We start from the raw sequence: 26,679 nt of genomic DNA, 5'->3' as shown, positions 1-26,679 counted from the left end.
TTCAAATCAATCAATTTGCACTCAGGAGACTTCTGTTTAAGAAAAAGTCAAGTGAATAAGCAGTTGCATGTGATATACCTGTTTCAAATGAACCAAAAGAAATTCTTAAGATTGTTGAAATTAAAATAAAAATGGAAATGTGAAACAGACTGGCTTACTAAAATTTGTTGAACAATATTGTTGTTCAATGTAAAGAATGTCAGCCAAGGTCGGCCCCCCGACATTTTACCACATAAAATCTGGCCCCCTTGGCAAAAAGTTTGGACACCCCTGATTTAGAGAGTTCAATCTGTCTGTCATGCATGTTTTTGGAATGTGGGAGGAAACCGGAGCACCCGGAGAAAACCCAAGCAGGCCCGGGGAGAACATGCAAACTCCACACAGGGAGGTAGGAGCTGTAATCGAATCTGGAATCGGTACCTCTGCACTGTGAAGTCGACGTGCTAACCACTGGACTACCGGGCCGCCATGTGTGTGTGTGTGCGCGCGCGCGTTTATATATATATATATATATATATTAGAGCTGTCAGTTTAGTGCGTTTTTATTGGCATTAATTTAAATGAATTTTAACGGGATTAAAATTTTTCTCGCGAGATTAACGCGGCACACGTCACAAGCGGATGATACGTTGCTCTGTAAATACACCAGAAACAAAACAACAAGCGCGCTGCAGAAGTCCACGCCCATGTCTGTTTTGCCAGCCACGGCAGCGCGAGACACCGAAAATGGATACTTAAAGAGTCTATGAATGGAAAGTTTACTTTTCAAAAGTTGCCATATTGCTCCACTGACAAGACCAAAGTTATCTGTTCTTCTCTCTCTCTCTCTGTATCATACAGGTATACGATGTATGCCACTGACGCGATTGTTACTTGTTTGGAACTATTTTGTGTGGAAGGTTACAGTGTTCCGTGTCCATATAAATAGTGCGGGTGGAGCTTCTCTGTGTTCGTCTGACAGTGACAGTGCGCTACAGTGGTAGCGACCTAGCGAAAGTGAAATGTCTCCAGTGTTGTCATCGAACCAAGTGTAGTCATTCGAAATGAGGTCTACACAAAACCGCAGAGAGACTTCCGCGCAAGAAGGACCAATACAATCAACATAGCCTGACTGTGTTAGGGGGAGTGAACCCCCCCGCCCCCCTTTCAGAATGGTTTGCCCCTGCAGCACGGGGGAAGTGCGTGTGCTTGTTTGTACGGCCGGCAGTTTCCAATACAGCGGCACATAATGAACACTGGTGTCCAGTGTCTCGTTATTCTTCAACAAACATACAGAAACAGACTGCTGTGTTCAAAGCAAACTTGAGAAAAATGAAGTATGCAACCATGGTTTAAATCCACTATAGGCTGAGTACTAGTGTACCTTAGATGTGCACTTTACAATGTTATATTGCTCTGTTTTGATTTCATAAAAAAAAGCTGTTAATGCAGCTGTTGTGTGACAAAATATTTTTTTCACCGTTATTGATGGACAGTAATATTGTGTGAGAGATTATGTGTGAATAACTGCACCAAGTGAAAAATGTTTATGTAAAATTGAAAATCGAAATTGTTATTTCAGTAAATATTTGCATTTGGCACATAGAAAACTGATTCATGATTGCATCTTGATGAGAGCATTAAAATGGGGGGTAAATAGGACAAAAAATGTAAAAGGAAATTCGGAAACGATAAAAAATGTGTGAGTAATCACGATTAATTTTTTAGTTGATTTGAGTTACTTATGACAGTTGCATTTTTAATTAAATATTTTAATCGTTTGACAGCTCAAATATATATATATATATAACACACACACACCACATCCAAGAGTTGAACAGTATCTTGGGGCATTACAAGTGATTAGCTAAGAATACATTGAGCTTGATTATTTTGACACAGGAAAAATGATGAATTTCATTCATTCAATAGCTTCTAAAAATGTTTTTCATTTTTCTTTAAGTGCATGTTAAATATTGCATTAATATCTTCATCATCCACAGCGCATGATCGTCATGTTTTTCCAAGGCAGCCCTAATCTCACTGTCAAGCCGTTAGGGTGGGGCCAGCCTGGCAGCCTCCTCAGCCAGGGTGCTCTGCACCTCATACCTGAGACTTGTCAACTCATCATCCACCTGCCTATCTGCTCGTTTGGACTGGTATAAATTGACTCTCAGACCATTCCTCAGTGCAAGTTTGTGCCTTCACCACACCAGTGGACTCTGTTGGCAGCACCTGCTATTTCTTGTTCCTTGTGTGGACAATCTCTGGGCACTGAGCATTGAAGTAAGTCCCAGTTTTCTCCCTGAGTTAGGGTTCGTTTCCTGTGGACATTTTCCGTGTGGCTTCTTCGCGCTTCTTCCTGAGTGACTTTGCTAAGACTCTTCAATAAACTATGCCAGGTGTTGGCTTCAACTATACCTGCCTGTTGTCGTGCTATTGGGGTCACATCCAAACCTAACACAAGCGCTACTTTTGTCACACGTTACTCCCAATACTTGTCCATGTGTACGCACAAAATAAAGTTTAATATGCAGCATGCACAGAAAAAAAAAAACACAGGAATCGCTATTAGCATTATAAGTGAGTTTTATTCATCACAAATAGAGTGGTACTAGAATGGACAAATTCCCCCTGCAGCCCTATCAAGCCCTCAAAGTTGTGAGAGTTTAGATGACAGCATTTATGTCATGGTATTGAGTGAAAAAACAAAGTGCTGCATGACAGCTCAGTTTAGATTGCCCTTGAATATAGAAAAACAACAGTAACACCGTGATGACAGAACCTTTACCATGGTTGGCTTGTGTGTAAAACAACATGTAACTGTCGTACGTGATTTGCCGTTTCACGCTGACATGTCTTATGGTTTGTTAAATGCAGAATAAACCATTTCATGCACCAATAATGATAACCTGTAACCTGATAACATGAAAAGCCATCCACTGTAGTAACCGCCGTCCCTCAAAGGGTTAAAGAGCTCTATTTGCAAAATTATGGCAATAAAAGAGTTGTTTTCACAAACCACAGCTGAAATCCTATCCTTTTTCCTAATACTGTGTGTCCTTACCAAAAATATTTTTCACTAGATTTAGGCACTACAGTAATATATTTCTGTCTATTGTAATCTACGGAAAAAAATATATACAAATTTGCAGATATGGAACACTGGACAAGCAGAAATCTGTGGTGACATCATTCCTCTCAAACGCCAGGCTTGTGGATAACTGCGTGAACAATATGAAACCTCGGGCAGAATAACAAGCAGGTGAGAGAAACAGATCTATTTTAATGGTAGAAGGCACTTGGGAGGAATGAAATTTGTAGAAATGAAGGGAGAAGCCTTGCGACTCCTTTACTTCAGTGTGAATCCATTAGCGGTTCTCAAAAGAGTTTGCGGTAAACTCATTGTGGTTGGCAAAGCTTAATATTTTAACAAAGCGGTATGAACAAATTCCAATGTGCAAATGCTTTGGCAGATCTTCCGTACCATAATCGATATTTGAAGAACATTTCCTACACATTCACAGGCAACCATGATCATGAAGGATTATGGGATTGTTGTGTTTTAAAGTAAAACAAGAAAAATGACTTCATGAAAGTGAATTGCTCAGCGGTTAAAAAAATAAAAAGGAGTGACAAAGCTCGGTGTGGAGACGCGGTGGAACATTTTACTGTCAACATGCTGTGAATGTGATGGGTTTATGTTGAACTTTATCAGTCATATACTGTCAACGGAAAGAGTTTCATGTCGTCTTTTTAATCGGATCTTCTTTTTCCATTACCTTAACAGATATCAAACAACACAAAGTGCCTACTGGGACATACAATAAGTAGAATTGTTAACCTTCCAGAGCCCTACGAGTAATGAATAGAACATCTAAAATGATATTCCTCGGTGCTCCCCACATCATTTGCAAATCAATCGATGACGTGTTAAATGAGATTTAATTTGTAAATTGAAAAAGCATGGGGAAAATAAAGTAATAAAAATGAATGGATCAGGTTTCATGCGAATAACACACATATTTGATAGTGATGGAACTAAAGTAAACAATCGAAGCTTAAAAGTTAAATAAATGCCCACGAAGAATCCTAGTTTTCTTCTCCCTAGCCACTTCATCCAACTCTTCCAGGGTATCCCGAGGACTTCTCAGGCCAGCATGTCCTGGGTCGTCCCCGGGATTCTCCCAGTGAGACATCTTCAGACCACCTCACCAAAAAGGTGTGCATCCTACCCACTTGCCCAGACCACTTCATCTGGCAGCTCTTGATAAGGAAGGGTGGCAGCTTTACTCTGAGCCCATTCCGGACGACAATTGCTTCTCTAAGGGGGAACCCGGACACCGTGAGGAGGAAACTCATTTTGTCCACTTGTTTCATTTTTTTTTCATCCCCGACCTGGAGGGGCACTCTAACCATTTTCTTGCAAGACCCGGTCTTTTATTTGGAGGTGATGATTCTCATCCCAACCGATTCACAGACGGCTGCGAAATACTCCAGTGAGAGATAAAGAAGGTGGTTTGAGGAAGCCAAAAGAATCACATCCTCTGCAAAAAAACAGAGACATATTTCTCAGCTCACGAAACTGGGACTCCTCCATGTCTCGGCTGTGCCTAGAAAAGGTTATAAACAGGATTGGTGACAAAAGGGCAGCTGACAATGCAGACCAAACTCTGACACCTGTCATAAGGGTTTACAGAGACCATATAAGGGTTCTCCTACGCTTGAGTTCTTGCCTGAGAGACCACCAAAGCAGTTGCCTCCAAGTTCCACAGGCCAAAAAGGCTTGAAAAGACTCATTGTCTCCTCCAGTGTCCGCCAATGGGTTCAGAGATTGTGGACACAACAGGCAACGGCTACCTTAAGGCCACAGCTCCAGTCAAAAAGTTGACAGCTCATGCCATCAAAATGCAGCCTCTGTCCCACCCTGCCGCTAAGTACCTACACATTAATGCACACCTGGATACTTTTGTTTGAACATGGTGTATGTTATCGGCAGTTTCTGATGAGCACAGAAGTCTGATAATTGAACACTGCTGATTCTGGCCAGGGAGGAGGTCTCAAGTGGACTGGCACAAGAGTTTGACCTGTATGTCAAAGCGAGCCTGGTGATATCTCGTCTTAGCCTATCCTCAATTTGAAAGTGTACATACCGATGAGACAAAAGCTTAAGCTACGCTGCTACGCTGCCTGCAGGCAGTCACAAACATTACGGTACTTTATTAATTCCAGCAGTGCCAATAAAACGCCACAAGGTCACAGTATCCCTCGGCAAATACCTTCCTGTTCTCTCTATGATGATCCAAAGGGTGTGTGGATTTGTTTTGCAGTAATTCATTTCTCTTTATACCTACATAACAGCTATTCGTTTAAAATGTGATTTTGAACATTGAGCGTAGCATGAGTAAGGTTTAATTATGGTGGGTCTTTGTACAAATTCACTCAACATTATATTGTATTTATTATTATTAATGATATTTACTGTACTTTGGAAGGTTTCATTGTACTTGATACAATTCTCGGATGATGCGGTTGCAGTACCTTGTGTTATGTAAGGCTTTGTTGATGACAGGCTTTAACCGTCAATTAAAGAAGCAGGTAAAGGTCGCAGACTCTCGCAGATTGTTGATTGCATTTCTATTGTCAAAACAAAGTATTACAGCACTTTTTTTTTTAAGGGGAGAGGGCTCTAAAAGGCTAACTCACACACCCTGTCCACCTTTTTCTTCTGATAATGTAATACCGAACGTACGTTATGTATTACAGCTAACAGGACAGTAAATTCAATATATACAAAAATGGAACAGCAAGCTGAGAAGGACACTTAAAAAAAAAGAAAAGAAAACGCAGCGCTGATTGTGTAACAGTGTTTCACAGCATTTGACTGGCACTCTTCAAAACCTCTTTCTAAGACTACAAACAAAACAGAGTTTTTTTTGGTTGCTTTTTGACAAACAGCACCCGGGTGATCCCAGCGGTGAGAGTTCGAGACGCAAGACCGCTGATCATGAACCACATGTTGATATGCTGACGGAAAGCTGCTTTGATCGTCGTTCTTTCTTTCCGGTGGCAAAGGTATAAATGCTGACAGGTTGAATGCAAAAGTGGTGAAAGTAACACATTTAAACCCAGCCATTCATTTTCTAATCCGCTTTATCCCCAATGATGGTTGCGGGGCGTGCTGGAGCCTATCCCAGCTGTTTTCGGGCAGCAGGCGTGGTACACCCTGAACTGGTTACCGGCCAATGGCAGATATTTTAAACCCACAACCAAATAATTACAATAAAAAAAACAGCACAGTTAGTATTTTACAAATATTTAAAAAAGTAAACCTTTATCTATAGGCATTTAAAATATATCCCATCAAAAATAGTCTGACAAATTTCAACAGTAGAAAACAAATGTTATTACAAATGACACAGCGTGAAGCATCATGTAGAAATGTGTCATGTTTGACTGATTTTGGTGGGACTACGTGTCGTCAAATATTTCATCCAAGTGGATTTGAGTTTGGAAAATAACGTTCAAGTCCACGGTTTAGTACAGCAATTGAAGAAAACAGTTCCCTGTGAACTCAAGATGGTAAGTTTTTTTTTCTGTTGTCCTTTTGAAATCTTGTCACCTTTGGCAAACGTGAAAAAGTTGGAGAGCTCAGAGCATGAACCGTTGGCGGCTCCGTGATTGAGACTGCGAGGACGGCAGCCGCACGTGTTACTCGTTTCACTTGGCACTTTCCCCACTGTCATTCTTGCTTCACGCTCAGATCACAAATGACGACTTATGTCGAAAGTCTCCCTACAAAGCATAAAAGACAGCATTTTAACCCTTTCATGCACCCTGTAACCACCAGCGGTCACCACCGTAGTGACCGCTGCCCCTGAAAGGGTTAAATAACATTTGAACCACCTTAGCGCTTCGGATAATTGATGAATGAACGTAACTGCCCAAGACCTACAAAAAAGTATTTGGACTGATACACTGAAGTTAACAGGAAGTTCACCATTTTGATTTTAGTTTGGAATTTGTCCCATTGTTTGGGGAGATGTCCTGTTTCAATGAATTCTTATCGTCTTCAACCTTTGGGTGTTTCATCTGAAGCAGTTTCAGACAAAATGTATTGAAAGCGTGTGATTTCATCACACACTGTTGCCAAGGCGATGCATTGTTTATCAACACAAATGATGCTGTGTTTGAGGGTCTAAATCTAGGCAAATCCTCGTGAGACCTTGCACACGCATAAAGCCTACGTTAGAGGGTTCTTATCTAAGGTGTCAGTCAGTACTCCAAGGTGGTCAATAAAGGTTCTGGGGGCCCTTTATAGCAGCACTAATTTGCTTGTATTTTTTCTTTCTTTTCTTTTTGCCAAAACCTTCAAAGGACATGAGTTGACAATTGGGCCTCGCGGAGACAAAGCATACTCAATTTCCACAAATGTATGACCTGGCTACAATTAGCTCTTCCCATCAGTTTAACATACAGTATTTGGCACCAAGGGTCCACCAGATGATCCCCAAACAATACTTTCTCAAATTTATCGGATATGGTTTTTGCATGAGCATTTAAACAGAATAGGTAAAACAAAAAAATGCCGGGAATTGAGGATAGGTTTCGCCCTAAAATGCCGATCATTTTGAGTGGAGTATACATACCTCATCCTCCGTCCTGACATAGTCCACCCCATCTCCTTTTGCTGGAACTTTGTAGCTACAACACAGAGATCACATGGAGGTAAATACGTGTCAAACAAGTAGTCTTTGACAATCTGTGTGGGAGGATGGGCCGATGTCTTACTTGTTCCCTGCCTGCTTTTGACTTGCGAAGTAACCTCGCTTATATGCGCAGCAGATCCCGGCTGATATACATATAAGTACCACAACCACCACCACCACTCCCATTACAATCCCCACAACATCAATATCATCTGCGGAAACAATAATGCAACAATGGCGATTGGTTCAAGAAGGACAGTGCAATGTTTTTCAGATGCACTCTCGGCTGTTAAATGAAAGAAAAAAACTACAGTAGTCACAAAAGTAACTTGAATCTATCCCCATACCATAACTGGTATCGGTACTCGCCCAGCCCCAGTTTCATGAATTTGTTTTTTAACCCTTTAGGGACAGCGGTTACTAGAGTGGACAGCTTTTCAAATGTGGTTTTCTCTTATCTTAATGTCACAGATGTGCGTCAACCACTATAATGGACCATTGTGTGTTGCCATCCGCTATTGTTTTTCGTTTTTTTTTTTTCATGCCTAAAGATGAATAAAAGCACTTGAGAAAAAAATCCTGATATAGGTTATTGTTATTTGTTCATGAAAGGGTTAAAAGAATTATGATGTACCACAGTTTAAAAGCATTGTCTGATTTTCCTAGACTAATTTTTGTTATGTTTGTCTCTATTTTTACTTTTGTCAGAATTAAGTTGTTTCAGTGACCACTGTGGTTTTTTCTTTTATTAAAAGAAAAAGGCATACCAACACATTTCTTCATGCGTGTCATGTAAAGATAAAGTAATTCCATATAGTCTATGGACCCCGATGAACTCGGAATCCTGATTTAAACTATGTGCTGATGCAGCACTTACAGACTTCCATCTTCTGCGGCGCACACTCAGCATATCCTGCATCGTTTTTAGCTCGGCAGTAGTACTCGCCAGCATCTTCTTTTCTGACGGAGGTGAACTTCTACATTGGGAAAAGTACAAAAGAGACAGTCAGTGTTGTCTCAAGTATCGCCATTTCACCGAACAAACTGGATGATGACAATCTTTACCATTCAGATGTCAATAACCAGAATTTAAGCCAAAGATAACAGCTTTACGGATAACAAATTGAACTTAACTGTGCATTTGTGTTTGAGTCCCAACAGTGTACAAGATTATGATATATAACCATTCATCCATTTTCCAATCCGCTTTATCATCACAAGGGTCGCGGGGGCTGTTGGAGCCTATCTCAGCTGTCCTGGGGCAGTAGGCGGGCCACACCCTGATAGGTTGCCAGCCAATCGCAGGGCACGAAAGGACGAACAACCATTTGCCCTCACAATCACACCCAAGGACAATTTAGAGTGTTCCATTAACGTCCCACGCATGTTTTTGGAATGCGGGAGGAAACCGGAGCACCCAGAGAAAACCCATGCAGGCACGGGGAGATCATGCAAACTCCACACAGGAAGGTCGAAGCCGGAATCTAAACGTTGCACTGTAAATCCCCGATTCTGATATCTCGGTTGGCAAAGTTTTACATTCACTACCGTCTGCGCAGCCCATGTAAGTGCACTCCATTTACAGAGCAGTCAACCTTTAAGCCAACATACCAACCTTGGGGTGCAATGTTACACTGACCTTTAAAAAAAAAAAAAAAATGTGGGGATCGATGTTTACTAAGTCATAAGTGATAAAAGTGTGGATTTAATGAAATCTTTCAAAATATTGGATGCATTATGACTTAATATTTTATAAATATATGACGTATAAATGTTTTGTGATGAAATGATCTAAAAACAGGAAGTAATTTATTCCCAATGATGTCATTCAATCCATCATACGGTTAGCTACTTCCACGTTATCCATTTGTTGGTGTGCATTGTTTTCCCACGGGTAGAGCTATTAATATAAATAAATAAATAACAGTTCAATGGTGCGAGCACAGGTGCAGAAGAACTATCATCCAAACCTCATTGATTTACAGCTTGCACTTTCAAGTGCTGTTCGAAGTGAACAACATTGGCTTTTGGAGTTTCACACAAAGGAGGAGTCGGCCGTAATGGTGCGAGATTTCACATCCGAGAGGCCAGCGTGGACTTGAGTGGTGGAACTGAGGACTGAGCAGCGTCCTCCAAAGCGAGTCCATTGAGGAATGTGCAAGCGAGGACAGCAGATTCCCCTTGTGGCTCAAGCACTCCTTCACCATCAACTGTCTACCCAAAATATCCGGCCCACCCCTGGGCGACCGGCCACCGTCCCTGCCCCACCTTCCTCGCCCATGCGTGTCCTTGTCCAAACACATGCACACACATACTAACCAGAATTCCTGTTTCTGAGTTGAGAGTGTATGACGAGTTGAAGAACTTCATGCTGCTCTTTGGGTCATCAGGAATTTCTTCTTTGTTCTTGAACCACTGGTACTGAGACTTGGGGAAACCCTCTTCCTCCAAACAACTCAGTTCGGCTGACTTCCCAAAGGGCACCGATTTGGGGATGTTGCATTTTGGAACAACGGGCTTTACTATAGTGCAAATAAAACAAAACAAGAAGAGTGTGACAATACTGCAGGATCCAATAAGAAGAGCGGTTTGCGCTTTCGAAAAGTACATGCAGTGTGATGCTGCTGGGCCTTATCCACAACTATGATGCTTTAAAGTGATCCCACCTCCGGGTGCATGCTGATCGTTCATGGTTCGGATGGGAGCATGATTTTTGAGCAATGCCAAAAAATGCTAACAAAACATGTGGCGCTTTCTTTCTTTAGCACTGCGATTCAGCGCAGATGCAGTTTCAGAGGTTTCCCCTTATAGCCCAGAACATGCCTTTGCAGCTGGGGTAGGTCTAGTCTGGTCACAACACATCCTCACATGTATGCCAATGGCTTGGTGCGACCTACAACACGGTGTCATCTTACCGCATCCAAAGTGTGAACTCACCGGGCAAGGTCTCTCTTTTAAGGGCAAAATGATCACGTTATTATTAGCCTAAATTCGGAATAATCTTGACGTACTGTCATGTTTATATGACTCGGAGGTTACATTCTTCAAGACTTACAACAGAAAAAAAGCAAAAGCACATGTCATTTTGGAGCAGTGTTTCACAAGCAGGAGTAGATGAGTACATGCATGGGGCAAAATCCGAAAAGCTACGCGCTAGCTCAAGTGTCTCCTAAAATTTATTGTGTCTCATTAAAGCTGAGATGACTGGTGAAACAAAAGCACAACTGTGGGTCTGGTTATTCTTGCGATGAGGTTTTGTAACTGATATTGACAGTTGAAAGGCCCATTTAACGGGGATTTATTCAAAGGAGCCGCACATTTTTGTGGCCTTTTTTTTTTAAACCGTTAGCTATAAGAAAGGCAGGTTTTTTTCTCTATTTGGATCCCCTTTTTTTTTATATTATTTCTTTTCAAGGCATCATATTGATTTGTTTTATGTCTGATTTGAAGTAAAAAAACAAACAATGTTCAAGTTAAGATTGCAAAATAACAATTTTTGTACAGTCATCGATGGCAAATTTGAATGAGAATCGTTGTCACGTGTTATGAAATGTATTTTTGACACCGATGTAAAATTGCCTTTATATATATTTTTTTTCACATCGCATTTGAGATATTTTATCGATTCATTAAAAAAAAACGTCTTTATTCATTTAATAATTTCATTGGGACAGTCCACATTAATCAACAAAAGAATAAACAGTGTATGTAAATGCACCGGACTTAGCATAAATGCTAGTTTTCAGTCCCAAGGCAGGTTTCGAAAATAGCACAGTGAGACACTTAAAACTTTACGACCACAAGGACAGAAATAAAAAACAAATAGGTAAGACATCATAAAAGAGACAATACAAACAGTTGCAGTACTAAAGTACAAGACGAAAGACAGTTTGAAAATATATCATATGTAAAAGTTTGCACAATATGATTTTACCTTGTGTGCTAATTTAAAGCTATGACATTTCAACTGTTGCTGGAGCAAACCGTTAATTACTAAATAGAACTAAATGTAGTATAATTAGCGCAAAAAAAAATAATCTGTGAAAGCCGACTTGCATATCTGATGAAAAGTGAAGTCAAATTTGTTGACCAATGTCATCATTCAGTGGTGCTACACTCTGCTTTCGAAGACTCATCATCGTATGGGTGAGGCAGTCACGATATGACAAAAAAAAGTTTGGTGGTACGCAAGTCAAAAAAGGTTGTGATCTACTGATTTAGAGTTACCGTACCTCGAACAACAAGGTCAATCACAATCTCATCAAAGGACTTCAGGTCATCAGCAGCCGTGACCTCACAGCGATATTTTGCCGTATCCAAACGAGTTGCGTTGGTGATCACTAATGTGGCCGGTTCTCTGATCGCCGCTCGGTTCTCCAAGTCACCTGCACAAAGTACAACATAAAGACCAATGTTATTTGTCAGCGATGAAATAGTTAGACACGGTATTCTCGTTTTGATTCATTTACCTGAAACTTTCTGGTTGAAGTACACATAGCTTGGCCCCTCCGCTTTAATCTTTTTCCACTCAATTCTCGGATTGTTTGTGGAAATCGAGTCGATCAAACATGATAATTCAATTCCTACGGAGGAGACGAAAAGACGTAATTGTCCCGACGAGCAGTGAATACAACAATCCAGTTTTTGTCACGGCGCTTACTGTCAAACTCATCTGTCCACGGTGAGTTGTTGTCTGTCCTCAGTACAACTGCCAACACGCTGAAGTAGCCTGCAAACCAAAGAGACGAGGCAATGCTAAACAAGATCTTCCGCTGCATTAATCTTCGTGATAGTCGTGATCTCACGCTAATTTGCACAATACCAGCTGACATGCGCCGATGTGCTGCGTTCATTTTAAGACTATCCTTGGGGATACTTGAGCATATGCTCGTCACAAATGCCATCAACTCAGTTGGAGGAGATAAATGTCAATCCCACATCAGTGACATGATCTTACATTCTGCTGCTCTTTGGCCTACTTTTGTTTTTTTCCATCTTCCATTTATAGATGTGTTTGTCAAACTATTGTCTGTGTGTGTTGAGGGAGGGGGGAGTTGTTTCCATACAGTGGATAATTGTGCACGGAGGCATGTGCTCTTTCAGGGCAAGCTCACCATGCCAGTAGTTCAACTGGCTGCCGAGCCCTTTTCTCTTTCTCCCTCTGTCTCTGTGGGCCTGATGCTATTGCCTGTACGGGCCTGATGGTTAAAAAAAAAAAGAAAAGAAAAAAATCCGTCCTTGGTAGGGAGCGCCAACTGAATCTTTCTGACAGGCATTCGTCTGCATGCAAATTCATGCCAATTGGCTTCCACAATAATTGCAATCAAGGACACTCAAAGCTCGTGATCACGCTTTCAAGGATGACAGTCTGAACTCTCCGATTCCAACATCAACTTCACAACAACTGTGTTAAGGTACGTAACGTACGTAGCACAAGCAGCAATGACGCTGCCATGTATGTGGTCTCAATTGAAAAAGATTAGCTTAGGACACTGGTGTCAAAGTCAAGGCCCGGCAGCCAGATCTGGCCCTCCAAATCATTTTATGTGGCCGGCGAAAGCAAATCAAGGATGGCAAATTTCATGATGCTTGCTAAAATCGCTACCAAAATGTCAAATTCTCCTTTGTAATAAATAAGAGTGATACTGTAAGCATTTTCTTGTTACCAAACCCCTCATTACAGTAACAATAGGTGAATGAACATTTATTCCTGACTTCTTTATATGGCTTCAAACATAACAGCCCTGCAAAGAAGATGGTAACTAAAATGTGTCCCATGTCAAAAATGAGTTTGACACCCCTGGGTTAGGACAACTTGACCTCGACCTTTGGACATAGATATGGCCAAGTGTCTGGGGGTTGCCTGTGAAAGCAGACAATCTAAGCTGATGAGCCCACTGTCTCTTTGGAAATCTTGACAAGACGACAGCTTGTTTAGTACAGAAGGTTGTACTAAAAGTAGGTCCCACTTCTATTTGAAAATATTTTAGAGTAACCTAACCTTCAAAAAGCTAATAAGAAAAGTCTGAATCAAGTGTCATCTGGTTTTCAAACGGCAGGGCTTGACTGTATTATAGTTTTAGGGTAGTTTATTTACTGTTTTCTACATAAAACGAATGCTTTGGAAAGATAATGTAAACATGAACACTCCTGATGGCCCAGAACAGTTCCCTGAAACAAATGAAGGCAAATGCCGCCTCCCCAAAAAAGAATAAAAATGCACACCCACACCCACATCCATTTTCTTATGCTATCAAGGGCATCTTTACATTATTTTTTTTCTATTCATTATTTTAGAAACCAACTTGTGTTTCTTTGGTTTACTTTAACATCGTTTGAAAGTTTTCTACAAATGTGTTTAAACTTTGTCAATATGTTATTTTTAAGTGCATTTTGTAAGCTACTTTTATCTGCATTGCTTCTGAATGTCATTAACTGTTGACAAAAAAATTGTCTGCGTCATTTCCTTGTGTGAAGCACATTGAGTTGTTTTGTGGATGAACGCTACCTTCCCTTGCCAAGCGCTACAGTTAAAAATTCAAGACCAGTTTGTCGTTCTTCATGTGAAATCTACCGGGATCTGATGTTTTAGTTTGAAAATAGGCCTTAATTTCTATTTTTGCAAAAATATGCCTTTTTAGCCATCTGACAAAAGCCTGTGTGTGCATGTGACGCATGACTGACTGCACATTATTCTGAGATTGAGTATCAAATGTACATGTACTGTGTAACTTTATACCACATCTAACTAGGCCAGGCATGCGTAAGAGTCCAAAATATCAGAATATGCTGCTGAAATAGAAACCAAAGATGAAGTTATTCCATGTGATGATTTCAAAACAATAAATTTCTATTAAATGTAGAATTTCAGTTTCCTCTTTGGACCGAAAGAGTGTGGGCAGTCTATCTCCTGTCCTCATCACTAATTCGGCGGGTATTAATACAGATTAGGTGCCTGAGTGAGCTTGACGCGGAGATAAAAAGCTTGAGAGCTCTGCCATGTAAACAGCTGTCCAGGAAAACACATGAAAGTCCAGCATAAAAGGATAAGGTCACTGCACTTTTAAATTGAGAAAACAATCACAAATATATGTATTGGGTTGTGACTTGTTAAATTGCTCCATGTACAGCACTTTGTATGCAGCGATGGCTGTTTGAAAGTGCTCTATAAATACTGTTGACTTGACTTGACTTTAAGCAACTATGTCAGGCTGATCAACATGATGCTTCAAGGGTCAAGACTATGATGTATAGTCAACAGACTAAAATATGCTATTACATAGTTCCTGATTTCTTGAGTCTAGAATTTATATATTAGGACCTCACTTGATTTGAACTACTGCTGATTAACAGTCATATACATATGTACATATATAGAATGGTATATATTCAAAATCAAGTGACTTGGATTTGGACTTGGGTGCATTGTGATCGGGACATCCATCAAAATAACTAAACATACCATATTTTCATGACTAAAAGGCACACTTAAAACTCTAACATTTTCTATACAATACACAATTTGTGAACGGATTGGCAAAAGCTATCATCATTTTTGAGGAGCTGCACAGCAACGAGGCCGACTCTGACAATGACGCGACGGAACCTGGCGTGTTTGATTGTGAACTTGCCAAGCTGTTCATTTCGGATACAGAAGATTACAACTTTGATGAATTTGAGGATGAGGATTGATAAGAAAAAATAACCTGAGTACATTATTAAATACTTCAAGAAAGTACAACTGAACTCAGGGTTGGCTCCCGCTCCCTTTTTAAAAGCATACGCTAGCATGCATGCTACCATATTTTTATTTACCATGCCTCCGTCCAATAACACAATGCGTCTTGCGTACATGTTAAATACAGAACCGCAACTGACACTATGCCTTTTAATAAGGTAATTTTTTTACCCATACTGAGATTTCAAGTACAGCTACAAACTGCTACACAAATACAAAACTTGACCAAGATTCCAATGTGCCTTTTGCGGGCTCCCTTGTTAGAATACAGAAACAACTAAAATGGCAGCCACTAGGTTACAGTCTTCCGCCATGGTAGAAAATCATGCATGTTGTAATGAGAACATGCTGTGAGAGAACATCAAGTGTGCCATGGGAAATTAAAAAAAATTCACTTTAGAAAAGGGAGACACTACTCTCTTCATTACAAGCCATGGACCATTCCCAATGATTTCAAAGAGGTTATTTTCAGGTAAAATTAGCAGACCCTGGGCTACTGCTTTAATTATTTGCAGTCCTCATTACATTTAGTCCTGATTTACTCTAGTCGATAAACTCTTAACCTTAAGGTCTGAGATGTTCATGCTGCAGATTCAGATGTCTGTATCGTTTCTAAGACTTTGAAGCAGAAGTTTCAGACTACTGTATCCAATCTGGACTGAACTTTCAGCCACGAAACTCGAACTAGAGTTGGCTGAGCTAATTTAAAGAACATGTCACTCTAAGTGCATCTCCTTTCCATGACAGAGATTACATTTAAGATGCCGTTCCAATTTAAAGTGATATTCAATTCAATCATCAGTGCACAGTTGAGGAGTCTGTTCCAATTTCTAAACTAAGCCTGTTCAAGCCAATATTGATAGTCTTCTGAAACCGAGGTGAATTGCTGACTCGGCTTTGTTTCGATGACTCCCAAGAAACTTGATGAAGCCTCAAAAAGTTATGACCGTTTTGTTTTCCATCTTACCATGAGCGGATGACACGTGCTTTGCTGATCACATCAGACTCATCTTGTCTTGTCTCCTTGGAAGGAAATGGAACACCCTCTTTTTCCATACTAACAGTGCCAAAGATAGGTCATTAGGGCCCCCACACAGTCCTCTGCCTCCATTCTACTGAACTGCTGCCTTACCAAAGTCATTAGATCAATCGAAACATTGAAGAAGCATTGAAGTTTGGGAAAGGCCTTTTAGATCTGGACATGCATTCGCAACAAAGTTATCTTGTTTCGGGTGACTAAAGATAACAAATTCCTGCCAAACTTCAAATCAACCCATGACTCTGAGGAAAAGCAACAGAAGTAACTACACTACACATGACACGCCCAATCCAGTTGGTGGCAGTGACAAGCAGACAGAGGCTATCCAGCGACAATGATGCCATTAAAATGACAAGTGTGAAAATAAGCATTTGCTGGTTCTGCTCTTAGGACCACTTGCACTCTTTTTAGTCTCCTTTTCTTGTCGGCAATCTCAGCATACACAAATTCATAAAGACGTTAAAAGTATTTGATCAATATCCAATTAAATGGTGGGGTAGAACGAAATAGAATAGAAAAGCTGGCTACTGTGTTTAAAACACATAAGACAGTTCCGACCGCAATAGACGTAGCAATTCAGTCTTGCAGACGGTTCATTCATCTATTATGTGCAGCAATTATGTGAAGTGGTGGCATGGTGGTCGACTGGTTAGCCCTTCCGTCTTACAGTGCAGGGTTTGATTACGGCGGTCTCGCCATCCTGTGTGGAGTTTGCATGTTCTCCTTGTGCCTGCGTGGGTTTTCTCTGGGTACTCCAGTTTCCTCCCACATTCCAAAAACATGCATGGCAGGCTAATGGGACACTATAAATTGTCCCTAGGTGTGATTGTGAGCGGGAATGGTTGTTCGACTATGTGTGCTCTGAGATTGGCTGGCAACCCTGCCCGCTGAAGGAAGCACACTCGCGACCCTCGTGAGGATAACCTGATTAGAAAATTGATAGATGGATGATGTGACGTCATCTGTAGAATATGTCTTGAAGAAATTTCTCAAAATATTTCTACCTCCTCCCACATCGCTCCCCTGTTGATATGAAATGATAAAAAAAAATGAGATGGTGGGATAGAACTGACGCTGGCTCTAATCCAACATCAATGTTTCAACTCAAAAATACTCTTCTGGGTCAATGGACAAAAATTCCACAGACACATCTCCCCAAAACTGCATTAGAATGATACACTGCAAATGGAATACAAACACCATATTTTCATCTCCTGGGGTTTTTAATATTACTTTTTGCCCTGACTAGAGTTAAACATTGTGTGAATAGGTATTTGTTTTGCAGGTAATCGACATACATTATCGTCTTGGTAACAATGGGGTCTTCAGGGACCTATATTTGGGATCACTTTCTTTTCTCTGCGGCGAGAGCTCTGGCAGCCAACAAATGTATATTCAAAGTTATTTTTTAATCCTTCTTGCTGATGCCATCATGGGCACAGGGTTTTCTCTGTAATCTTCTAATTCTGTTCTAAACTCCCCCTCCTTCAGGTTTATATCCCTGAGTAATACAATGAGCAGGGGTTTTCTTCATTCTTGCGCTGTGTAATAAATCCCTCCTTGTCCTGTTGTTCCCCTTGGGAAAGATGCACTTGTTCGCTGTGGAATTAGGTGTTGAATCCAGAGAGGTGAGGTGGGTATCATAAATAGAAAGGTTCAATTAAGCAACCCAGTGATATTCCCTGTGAAGCATCTCCGCCTCATGCATGCAAAGTCTATTCCCACGCCCTTTCAAAGCACTGACATCAAAGTATACGCACGCGCTTCCACTGATGTCAACCAGTTGTTGTTTTCGACACGCGCCCCAAACGCTACGATGAAATGAGCTCTTGTTATGACCAAATATGGAGCAGTTTGGGATTTTGTTTTAATCCACGATATTATTCATCCATCTGAGTCCAGTCAGTTCAATAAATGGACACAGAAGATTAATTTTCTCCACTAGTCAAAAATCAGTTTTCATTCCTACTGAACACTGCTGCTGTTCCCGGATCACCCCGTCAGAATAAGCACTTGTATGTCCATGGCTGTGTCCTCCAAGTGATATATTTTGCAACAGTTTATAAAAACGACAACATGACATACTGCGCGCGTCTAAAAATGTCTGCCCTTGTTTGAACTTATCAGAGGCCAGCAGAGGTTTTACCACCTTTTTTACATGAGAGGTAATAATAATAATAATACATTTCATTTATAAGCTCCTTTCAAAACACTCAAGGACACTTTACAATCAAAACAAGAACAATAAAACCACAGATAAAATTATAAATACTAAAAGGAGAGATGAATTTAAACTGAATATAGCGGCTACAAATAGTTGACGCCGGCAACAGCGCCGCCGCAAGGTGCACCAGCCGACCCAGCCAGGCCGGCCAACACGCCGTAGTCCGCGGATTGACCGCCGCCTCTGCCGTTGTCTCTGCGTGGCTGGCGGGAAGACGACCTGGAGCCATCGAGGTGGAAGCCCTGACGAGATCCGTAGCGGAGGTAAAGGGAACATGTGCGTTCAGCAACACGTCTCGAGACAGATGCATGTACTGTGCGCACAACCACGTGTCCTGCATACCTGATTTATGCAGTGCTGCGCTCCCAATTTAAACACAGTTTTAAACAGGCAAACAGGGATGCAAACCACAGGCCAATAGCACATTTATGAATCCATTTCACAATATTTCTTGACAGGTATTCACGAGTCAAGACGCTAAGCAGAAGTATGGCGAAGTTGTGACTGCATTTCTCAGAGTAAAACGACATTATTTTTCTCTACTAACAATGATGCCTACCAAGGCTTCCAAGAAGGCATTTGCGTCAGCATCCAGGATAAAAAATAAAATGCGCAACACCTCCTCCTTCTTCAAGGTCTCATTGAAGGCCCTAGCTCTCGCCCTACAGGCCGAGAAGCAGAAGTCCATGCTGCTACAGACAGAGGACCTGCACCTGAGAAGGGAAGCACGGTCTGCATGTTTTGATTTGGCCACCAAGAAGCACGAGTATAGGAAACTACTCCTCATCTTGACACACCTTTATCGCAGTACTCTTTCTCCAACACATGAACTCAGTAGCTGAAATTATTCCCTGACAGCTGACCTTCAAGACAGCTTAAAAGATCCTAATTCTACTGTGAGAAAACAAACAAAACAGCCACCCAAATGTTTAAATATAACGGCTTAAAATCAAGTCCTGGGACAAGACTGTCAGGTTTTGACGTCTTTCCTAATATTTGTGCATTAGGTACTGTGGCCCTTGGGGTCTAAGCTAAGTGGAGATAATATTGGGGATTTTTAGGGGTCAGGGTTTGAAACAAACACACTCCCTTTTTATTCATTCATTCATTCATCTTCCGAGCCGCTTGGTCCTCACTGGAGCCTATCCCAGCTGTCTTCGGGCAGTAGGCGAGGGACACCCTGAATTGGTTGCCAGCCAATCACAGGGCACACTCCCTTTTTAAAACTACAAAAAAGCAGAATTATTATGCCATCAAAATATACGGAACCCACAAATCCACTATTTATCAAATTAAAGATAAGATAAGATATCCTTTATTCGTCCCACACTGGGGAAATTTACAGCCTCCAGCAGCAAGAATGTATGTAGAAAGAAGAAAGAAGAAAGAGAAACACTATGAACACTATGAATTTGTAAATAGCCCTATTAATGTACAAAGCATACAATAACCTGCTCTGCCAAAACATACAGAAGCTTTTCGAAATTCGAAGAAGTTGCTATGATTTAAGGGGCACCAACCTCAACAAAAAAAAAAACAAACCAAGAACAAACATCAAGCAAAGGATGTATCTGTCACAGGTGTAAATCTGTGGAATAATTTACAAATTGACCTGAAAATGATTGACTTGCTTACTGAGTTCCAAAACAAATTCAAGAGAACAGCACAAAAAAACTGCATGAATCAGAATTTAGTTGATAAATGTGATACATTTATTGAATATAGTAATAAATCAGAATTAAGTTGACAAATGTATTAAATGTAGTAATGTCAAGCAATGTCCATTATGAATACAAGAGAAAATCGACATATAAATGTGCTAGAGTGTGTATGCATATATTCCCTATACAGACCAAAAGTTGTGTAATTAAATTAATATTGCACATACAATAGTAAAATCATTTGTTTATATGCAAACTTTTTCCTTTTCTGATTTATATAAAAATGATCTATTTATATATTAATACATAACAAGGGGTAGGACTAGATACGTTTTTTACTACTTCCTATTCCTTTGAACATATACCGGTAATTGTGCTGTATGACTGATTTCTTTTCGTTTTTTTACAATTTTACTTATCCTGAGTTTCTGTCAATTTATCAATGAACAATAAACAAAACAAACAAATAAAAGCTAAAAACGACCTGGGAACTGCCCTTCACTGTGTCTGCCTCCACCGACCTGAATCATGGGCCGATCATCTTGGGTGGAATATGCCCACAGTACACTGGTCTTGGCTACTGGTCGCTCACCATTCATGGCAGCTAATGGCTATCAAACACCTCTGTTTCCATCACAGGAAGGCCAATTTGACATTCCGTCAATTCAGGATCATCATGCCTGGAGGAAACCAAGAGTAGCCCTGTCGCATTCCGCCACTTGGAATAAGCAGACTGCTGATCGCCGTCGCTGTCCTGCTCACACTTACAGACTTGGACAGAAGGTATGGCTCTCTACTAGGGACTTAAATTTGGCTGGGAACTCACGTAAACTGGGACCCAGATTCATTGGGCCATTCGAGATGGAGGCCATCGTCAACCCTGTGTATATCAAGATCCACCTGCCGCCTACCCTGAAGATTCATCCTGTTTTTCACATTTCCTTGGTCAAGCCATTTGAGTCCAATCCACTTGCGCCGCCGCCTACCCCTCCACTTCCTTCTAGAATTGTGGATCGGGACCCTGTCCACACAATCAAGGAGATTTTGAATTCCAGGCACTCGAGGAATTCAAAATCTTAGCTTGAGCAATTGTTGCTGCGGTTAGCTTGACGAATTCTTTGTGACAGTGGACACGTAAATAAGAGAGTACCAGAGGCAGAAAAAAACGCCAAATGTTTGCAAATGTTTGTACCAAGGTACCCGGATTACTCAAGGACTTTTTTCAGCACTAATTCAATCAATTCATCCATTTAAGGAATTCTGATGAAAGTACATGCAACGCATTTCTTCTAAAAACCAAGCTACTTTTTGGCACTACATTCATGACCGCTCAGTTTATAGAGCACAAAAGGTGAATGCAGGCCTCGAGCAAATGTATGACCAAAGCAGGAATGAGGGTGGAACAAAACTGTTTGGAGGCAGCATAACAAAGAAAAAAAGACATTGCTGTCAGCACCTCAACAGTTAAGTGCAAGTGGTAATGTTTTATTCTTAAGATAAGAAAACCTCTATTTGTCTCACAATGGAAAAATTGGAAAATGACAGCAGCAAAATTTTGAAGGGAAGAAAGTAGAAAAAGTATTTGAATATACAAAATTAAAAATTTTAAAATGAACTGTACACAGTACAGAATGCAATATAAAATATAACATACACGCATATATGCAACTGCATATATGCTGCATAAAGTGTCTGTGCAATAAGGTGAACTTGACCCTAATAAACACAGAAAAAACACATCCAAATCAAATTAGTTTATGCTCAACTTTTGGGTACAGTGAAAAAAAAAATAAAAATCTTGCAACTATGTATAACTATTCATTATTTTCATTGTCAATAATTTGTCAAGAAGGAATATACTGTGTATCAATGTTGAAAATATTGCAACATGGCTGTTTTATTTTTTTGTTTTTTAGATTTTTGCCAGAATGTAAAACCCACACACGGACGAACGGCCATTGATTTCGACCCTCTTGTGATATGACAGGATCCTACCTGTTTGAGCATCTGTGGGAGAAAGTGAGTGAGACAACTCTCTTCTGCCATTTAAATAAGTAGTAACCTTGTGAAACGACAACGGCGAGGAGAAGGTTTCAGGGCTGAATTTGCAAAGTGGATGACCCCAGTAAAGATTGCCCCGAGGTTGGTTTGTCGCAGCTGTGCTCCCCTTCCCATCGTAAGTATGTCTTCAACAAGCTCACACCTTCTTAGATGATAGAACGTGTGAGCACAGACGATAGAACCAACCCTGAGAATGATCGGCTCGAATAGAATGTCTTATGGCATACTGTATAAACTGTACTTTGAAGTACTAGGACCACACTGCAAAAAGACTAAAAAGAAAGGGTTCTATTTTTGATGCCAGCCAAGTCCAGCCGAAGGTGACGTGTTAAATTGCATATGGGTGGTGTACCTTCTTTTGGTATTTTCATAGACCGGCACAGTTTTTATTTAGTTTCTTCAGAACCGCATTAGCTCCCGACTCAGCTCAGGAGCTCGTCTTCCACTGGTCTCTTCCAATTCATTATGATCATTTACAATACATTTTAGTCATTCACGCACCACACTATAAATAAATAATAATAATAACAATTCAATGTCAACTTAATTTGCTAACAGAGCACACAATCCAAATCATGTTGTCTACACTCCAATGCATTTACAATTATTCCTACAAAATCAATGTTATTTTTTTTAAATTTTCACACTAATTTACCGTATTTTCACGACTATAAGGCGCCATTAAAAGTCTTAAATTTTCTCCAAAATGGACAGGACGCCTTATAATGCGCAACGTCTAGTGCAGGGGTCCCCAAACTACGGCCATTTGACCCGACCCTCTAACATTCCTGTTGTCCTTGGGTCAAAATGACCAGTCACTGTGTTAAAAACACCCCCCAAAAAACCCTAAATAATAATTTTTTAACTTGAAATTGTATGACTTTTGAAATGTTGTTTTTATTCACATTTCCATGGAAGGTATACAAAAAAGTACAAAGGTGGTCTTCGGGGCAAAATGACCCATGACGCAAATAGGGTCGAAATCAAGGTCACAAAGTTATTTACACACCATAGAATGTTTCAGTGTTTTAGTTGTGTCTCAGATCAATTAGTAGAACATGTGAACAAGACGGTAGCAGACATAAACAAGACAAGATAGGTGGTGTTCTCGTAGATGGCAGAACTCTTTTTTGTGGATTTCAAGGGGCTATAAAGAGAGTTGTTTAGTTATTATTTATTTCCTGTTTTTTCTGTGAAGAACTCAGAGAGGGTTATTTAGTTATTATTTATTTCATTAATAGTGTTATTATTTATGTGTGGCTTTCTGGGAAACAATAATTTTTTTAAGCTCCCCTACGATCGTTGATGTTACAAACTGACACAGGTCTCCCATCAGAGAAGGTAAAAGTTATATGGCCATCACAGGAAAAAGTTTGGGGACCGCTGGTCTAGTGTATGCTCTGGCCGACACGCTGTTTATGTAGAGAAAAGGCGGAGTGGGTGACGACAGGCATGCGGAAGTCCGCCAATGAGTGAAGGGTGGGCGTGTAAGAGGACGCTAAAGGCATGCCCCTCGCAGGTACCAGTCGCCAATGAGTGAAGGGTGGGCGTGTAAGAGGACGCTAAAGGCACGCCCCTAGCAGGTACCAGTCGCATGAGTACATTGTAAAATGGTGAAATAAAGTACAACCGAACTCAGTTTTGCTTCCATTGCCTTTTTAAAAACGTGTTTTTAGCATGCATGCAGGCATGCCGTATGTTTAAGATGGCGTATGTTTTACCATGCCTGGCTGGGCCCAATAATACAGTGCATTTTGTGTATGTGTCGAATACAGAAATAACACCCCTTACTGAGACTGCGCCCAACAACACGGTGCGCCGAACGGTCGTGAAAATATGGTATATCCCATTTACACTCATCACTATTCTAGTAATCAACAGATTAACATTTAAATCCATTACTAATTCAATACTTTAGCTCATTGTTACCCCGCTAATAATATCCAATTTATTTAGATTCTGTTACTTATGAACTCATTTATTGCCAAAACGTAAAAATATGTTTGCAAAGATAGCAGGAGTGGCTTTGATCAGATCTTGGTCACACACAGTGTGAGTGGTTGTGGAGTGTGGTACGGCGATCCTACATCGCGAGGTGATTGGCGGAAGCAGTGTGTGTTGAGAACATGGATTAATACCGGCAGCGATCTCTACAACAGAGCTTTTTCCAATCAAAAAAAGATGACAAAGTCCCATTGTTATAGTTGAACACGCACACACACACATGCGGTCACACAAACACACACAAAGTTCAATGTTCATGAAAACGTACCTAGAAGGTCATGCATCAGTGCAGTGTTTAACTGTTATTTTGCCATCAAAGTGACGTTTTTGTGTTGTTTATGTTGTTGTTTAGTAGGAAAGCATAGTTTAGATATTTGAGGTATCACAAATCCCCCCAAAAAATGCATCAAAGTGAAAGTTCTGCTTGAAATGCATCCCTTCACAAAAAGCTCTTTTTGTTCGAGTTTTTCAAGGACATTAGTATTTTCAAGATATTTATCAATGTTCAAATGTTTAACGAAAGGTGAACGTTAGAAATCTACTTTTTTTCCTGATGAAAGAAGAAATACATTATATTTATATTTTCCTCTGTTTTTAATAAATGTGGTTATGTATTGAATTTGTTAAAAAAAAACATTTTTATTTTTCAATAATGAAGGGTTCGGTGAATGTGCATATGAACTGGTTGGGTTCGGTACCTCTAACAAGGTTAAGAACCACTGGTCTAAATAAATACTCATGTTAACTGACTCACAAGTGACTCACAACTGAACTAGGCAAGTTCAGTTGTATAACAGAGGGATCCAGCAGGTATTCAAATTTTTTCATGTCATCCAGGTGTCGACTCACAAGGTGCAGTTGTCTGCCACCAGGCCTCTTTGTGTATTCATTTATGCTACATTTACATATGTTACTGGAGGCCCTAATTTGGGAGCCGATTTAGGCTAGGCCTGACTGCTGGTGAGCCCTCTGATCGCGGCAGGGTCAAATACTCCGCCAAAGCAAATGAGGGGAGTTGGGGAGAGGCACTGTTGTCACTGAATGCCTAGGAACCTGGCACTTTGCGTCAGTGTTCATGTCTGCGTGTGACCTGCTCCCGCTTTGACTTCCAACAATTACAAATTCACAGGCATGGATTAAGGGGAGACAACTTCTACTACTACTCCACCTTTCACAAGGTGCCTTTCTCTTCAGAAAATGAACGGTGTGCCCCCTTAATCATTTGTATGCCAATAGTTGGCTCTCTGGAATGCATGCCACCCATCCAATTTGAAATTAACCCTTTGATGCCCCCTGTAACCTGATAACATAAGCTGTCCACTGTAGTAACTGCTGTCCCCAAAAGGGTTAAATACCGAGTAAATGTCGATTTAAAAGACTGATTCTGACAATGTGTCTGCGAGCGAGCATTTTGGGATTGTGCAAATTGTATGGGCATTTCCATCATAACCACCCACAAATTGAATTTATTCAACCATAACTTGGAAGCTAGGCTGATTGGATATCTGCCATTATCAGACTGGATATCTGACATTATCAGACACTATACAGAAGTACAAGTACCATATTTTCAGCACTAAAAGGCGCACCTAAAAGCCTTCCATTTTCTTAAAAGCTCACAGGGCGGCCTTAAAATCCTTGTGTATGGTGATTACGGTAATATGTCAAATCCAAAATGGCTCCTTGCTCGAGACATGCTTACAATGCAGAGTTCAAACTTAAGGCAATCGGTTTCACAGTTGAACACGGAAACAGAGCAGCGGCAAGAGAGTTCAACGTTAACGAGTCAATGTTATAACTTGCTGTTGGTTAAGTGAACTGTGTCGCTGCTTCATTAAATAAGTTTTACTGACATCTAATTGTCGCTATATAAATCAGGCTGTAGTGTAGTGTTCTGTTGGCATTTCCTTGAGTGCAGCTCTATCTAGTGGATGCAATGTAGATTGTGTCTTATAATGCGTCCAATATATTAAAAAAATTACAAAATAGGCCATTCATTGAAGGTGCGCCTCATAATTCAGTGCGCCTTTTAGTATGGAAAATACGGTACGTCAAAACCACAAAGGTAAAGAGAGTTAGAGTTAGCAGAGATTAGCTAACCGGCACATACTCGAATGTGCGTTGTGTGGGGATGGTTATGGGGATCCATTGCACTGACTGACAACGTGTAATTGAGTCTCAGTCTTCAATAATACCACAGCTCAATTTGTTGCCAGTCGTTTTGAAAAATGCTCGCTTTGGGGCGGGGGTGTGAAAATCAAAAA

General features: G+C 40.6%; 1 protein-coding gene across 2 annotated transcripts in view; it reads right to left on the bottom strand.

Annotated features, from left to right (window-relative positions):
- Window positions 1-2,550: 2,550 nt before the first annotated feature.
- Window positions 2,551-26,679, bottom strand: part of LOC127587819 (junctional adhesion molecule 3B-like) — a 42,420-nt gene continuing 18,291 nt past the window's right edge. For both annotated transcript variants that reach the window (XM_052046289.1, XM_052046288.1), the window contains 8 exons: window positions 12,349-12,417; window positions 12,158-12,271; window positions 11,921-12,073; window positions 10,008-10,210; window positions 8,566-8,665; window positions 7,771-7,900; window positions 7,629-7,683; window positions 2,551-6,774 (listed from right to left, as the gene is read on the bottom strand). In XM_052046289.1, coding sequence (XP_051902249.1) covers window positions 6,739-6,774; window positions 7,629-7,683; window positions 7,771-7,900; window positions 8,566-8,665; window positions 10,008-10,210; window positions 11,921-12,073; window positions 12,158-12,271; window positions 12,349-12,417 — 860 coding nt within the window. In that variant the 3' untranslated portion in view covers window positions 2,551-6,738. The remainder of the gene's footprint in view (window positions 6,775-7,628; window positions 7,684-7,770; window positions 7,901-8,565; window positions 8,666-10,007; window positions 10,211-11,920; window positions 12,074-12,157; window positions 12,272-12,348; window positions 12,418-26,679) is intronic.

This window comes from Hippocampus zosterae, chromosome 16, assembly GCF_025434085.1.
Source record: "Hippocampus zosterae strain Florida chromosome 16, ASM2543408v3, whole genome shotgun sequence".
Taxonomy (NCBI): Eukaryota; Metazoa; Chordata; class Actinopteri; order Syngnathiformes; family Syngnathidae; genus Hippocampus; species Hippocampus zosterae.
This window is presented reverse-complemented; position numbering and strand designations above follow the sequence as displayed.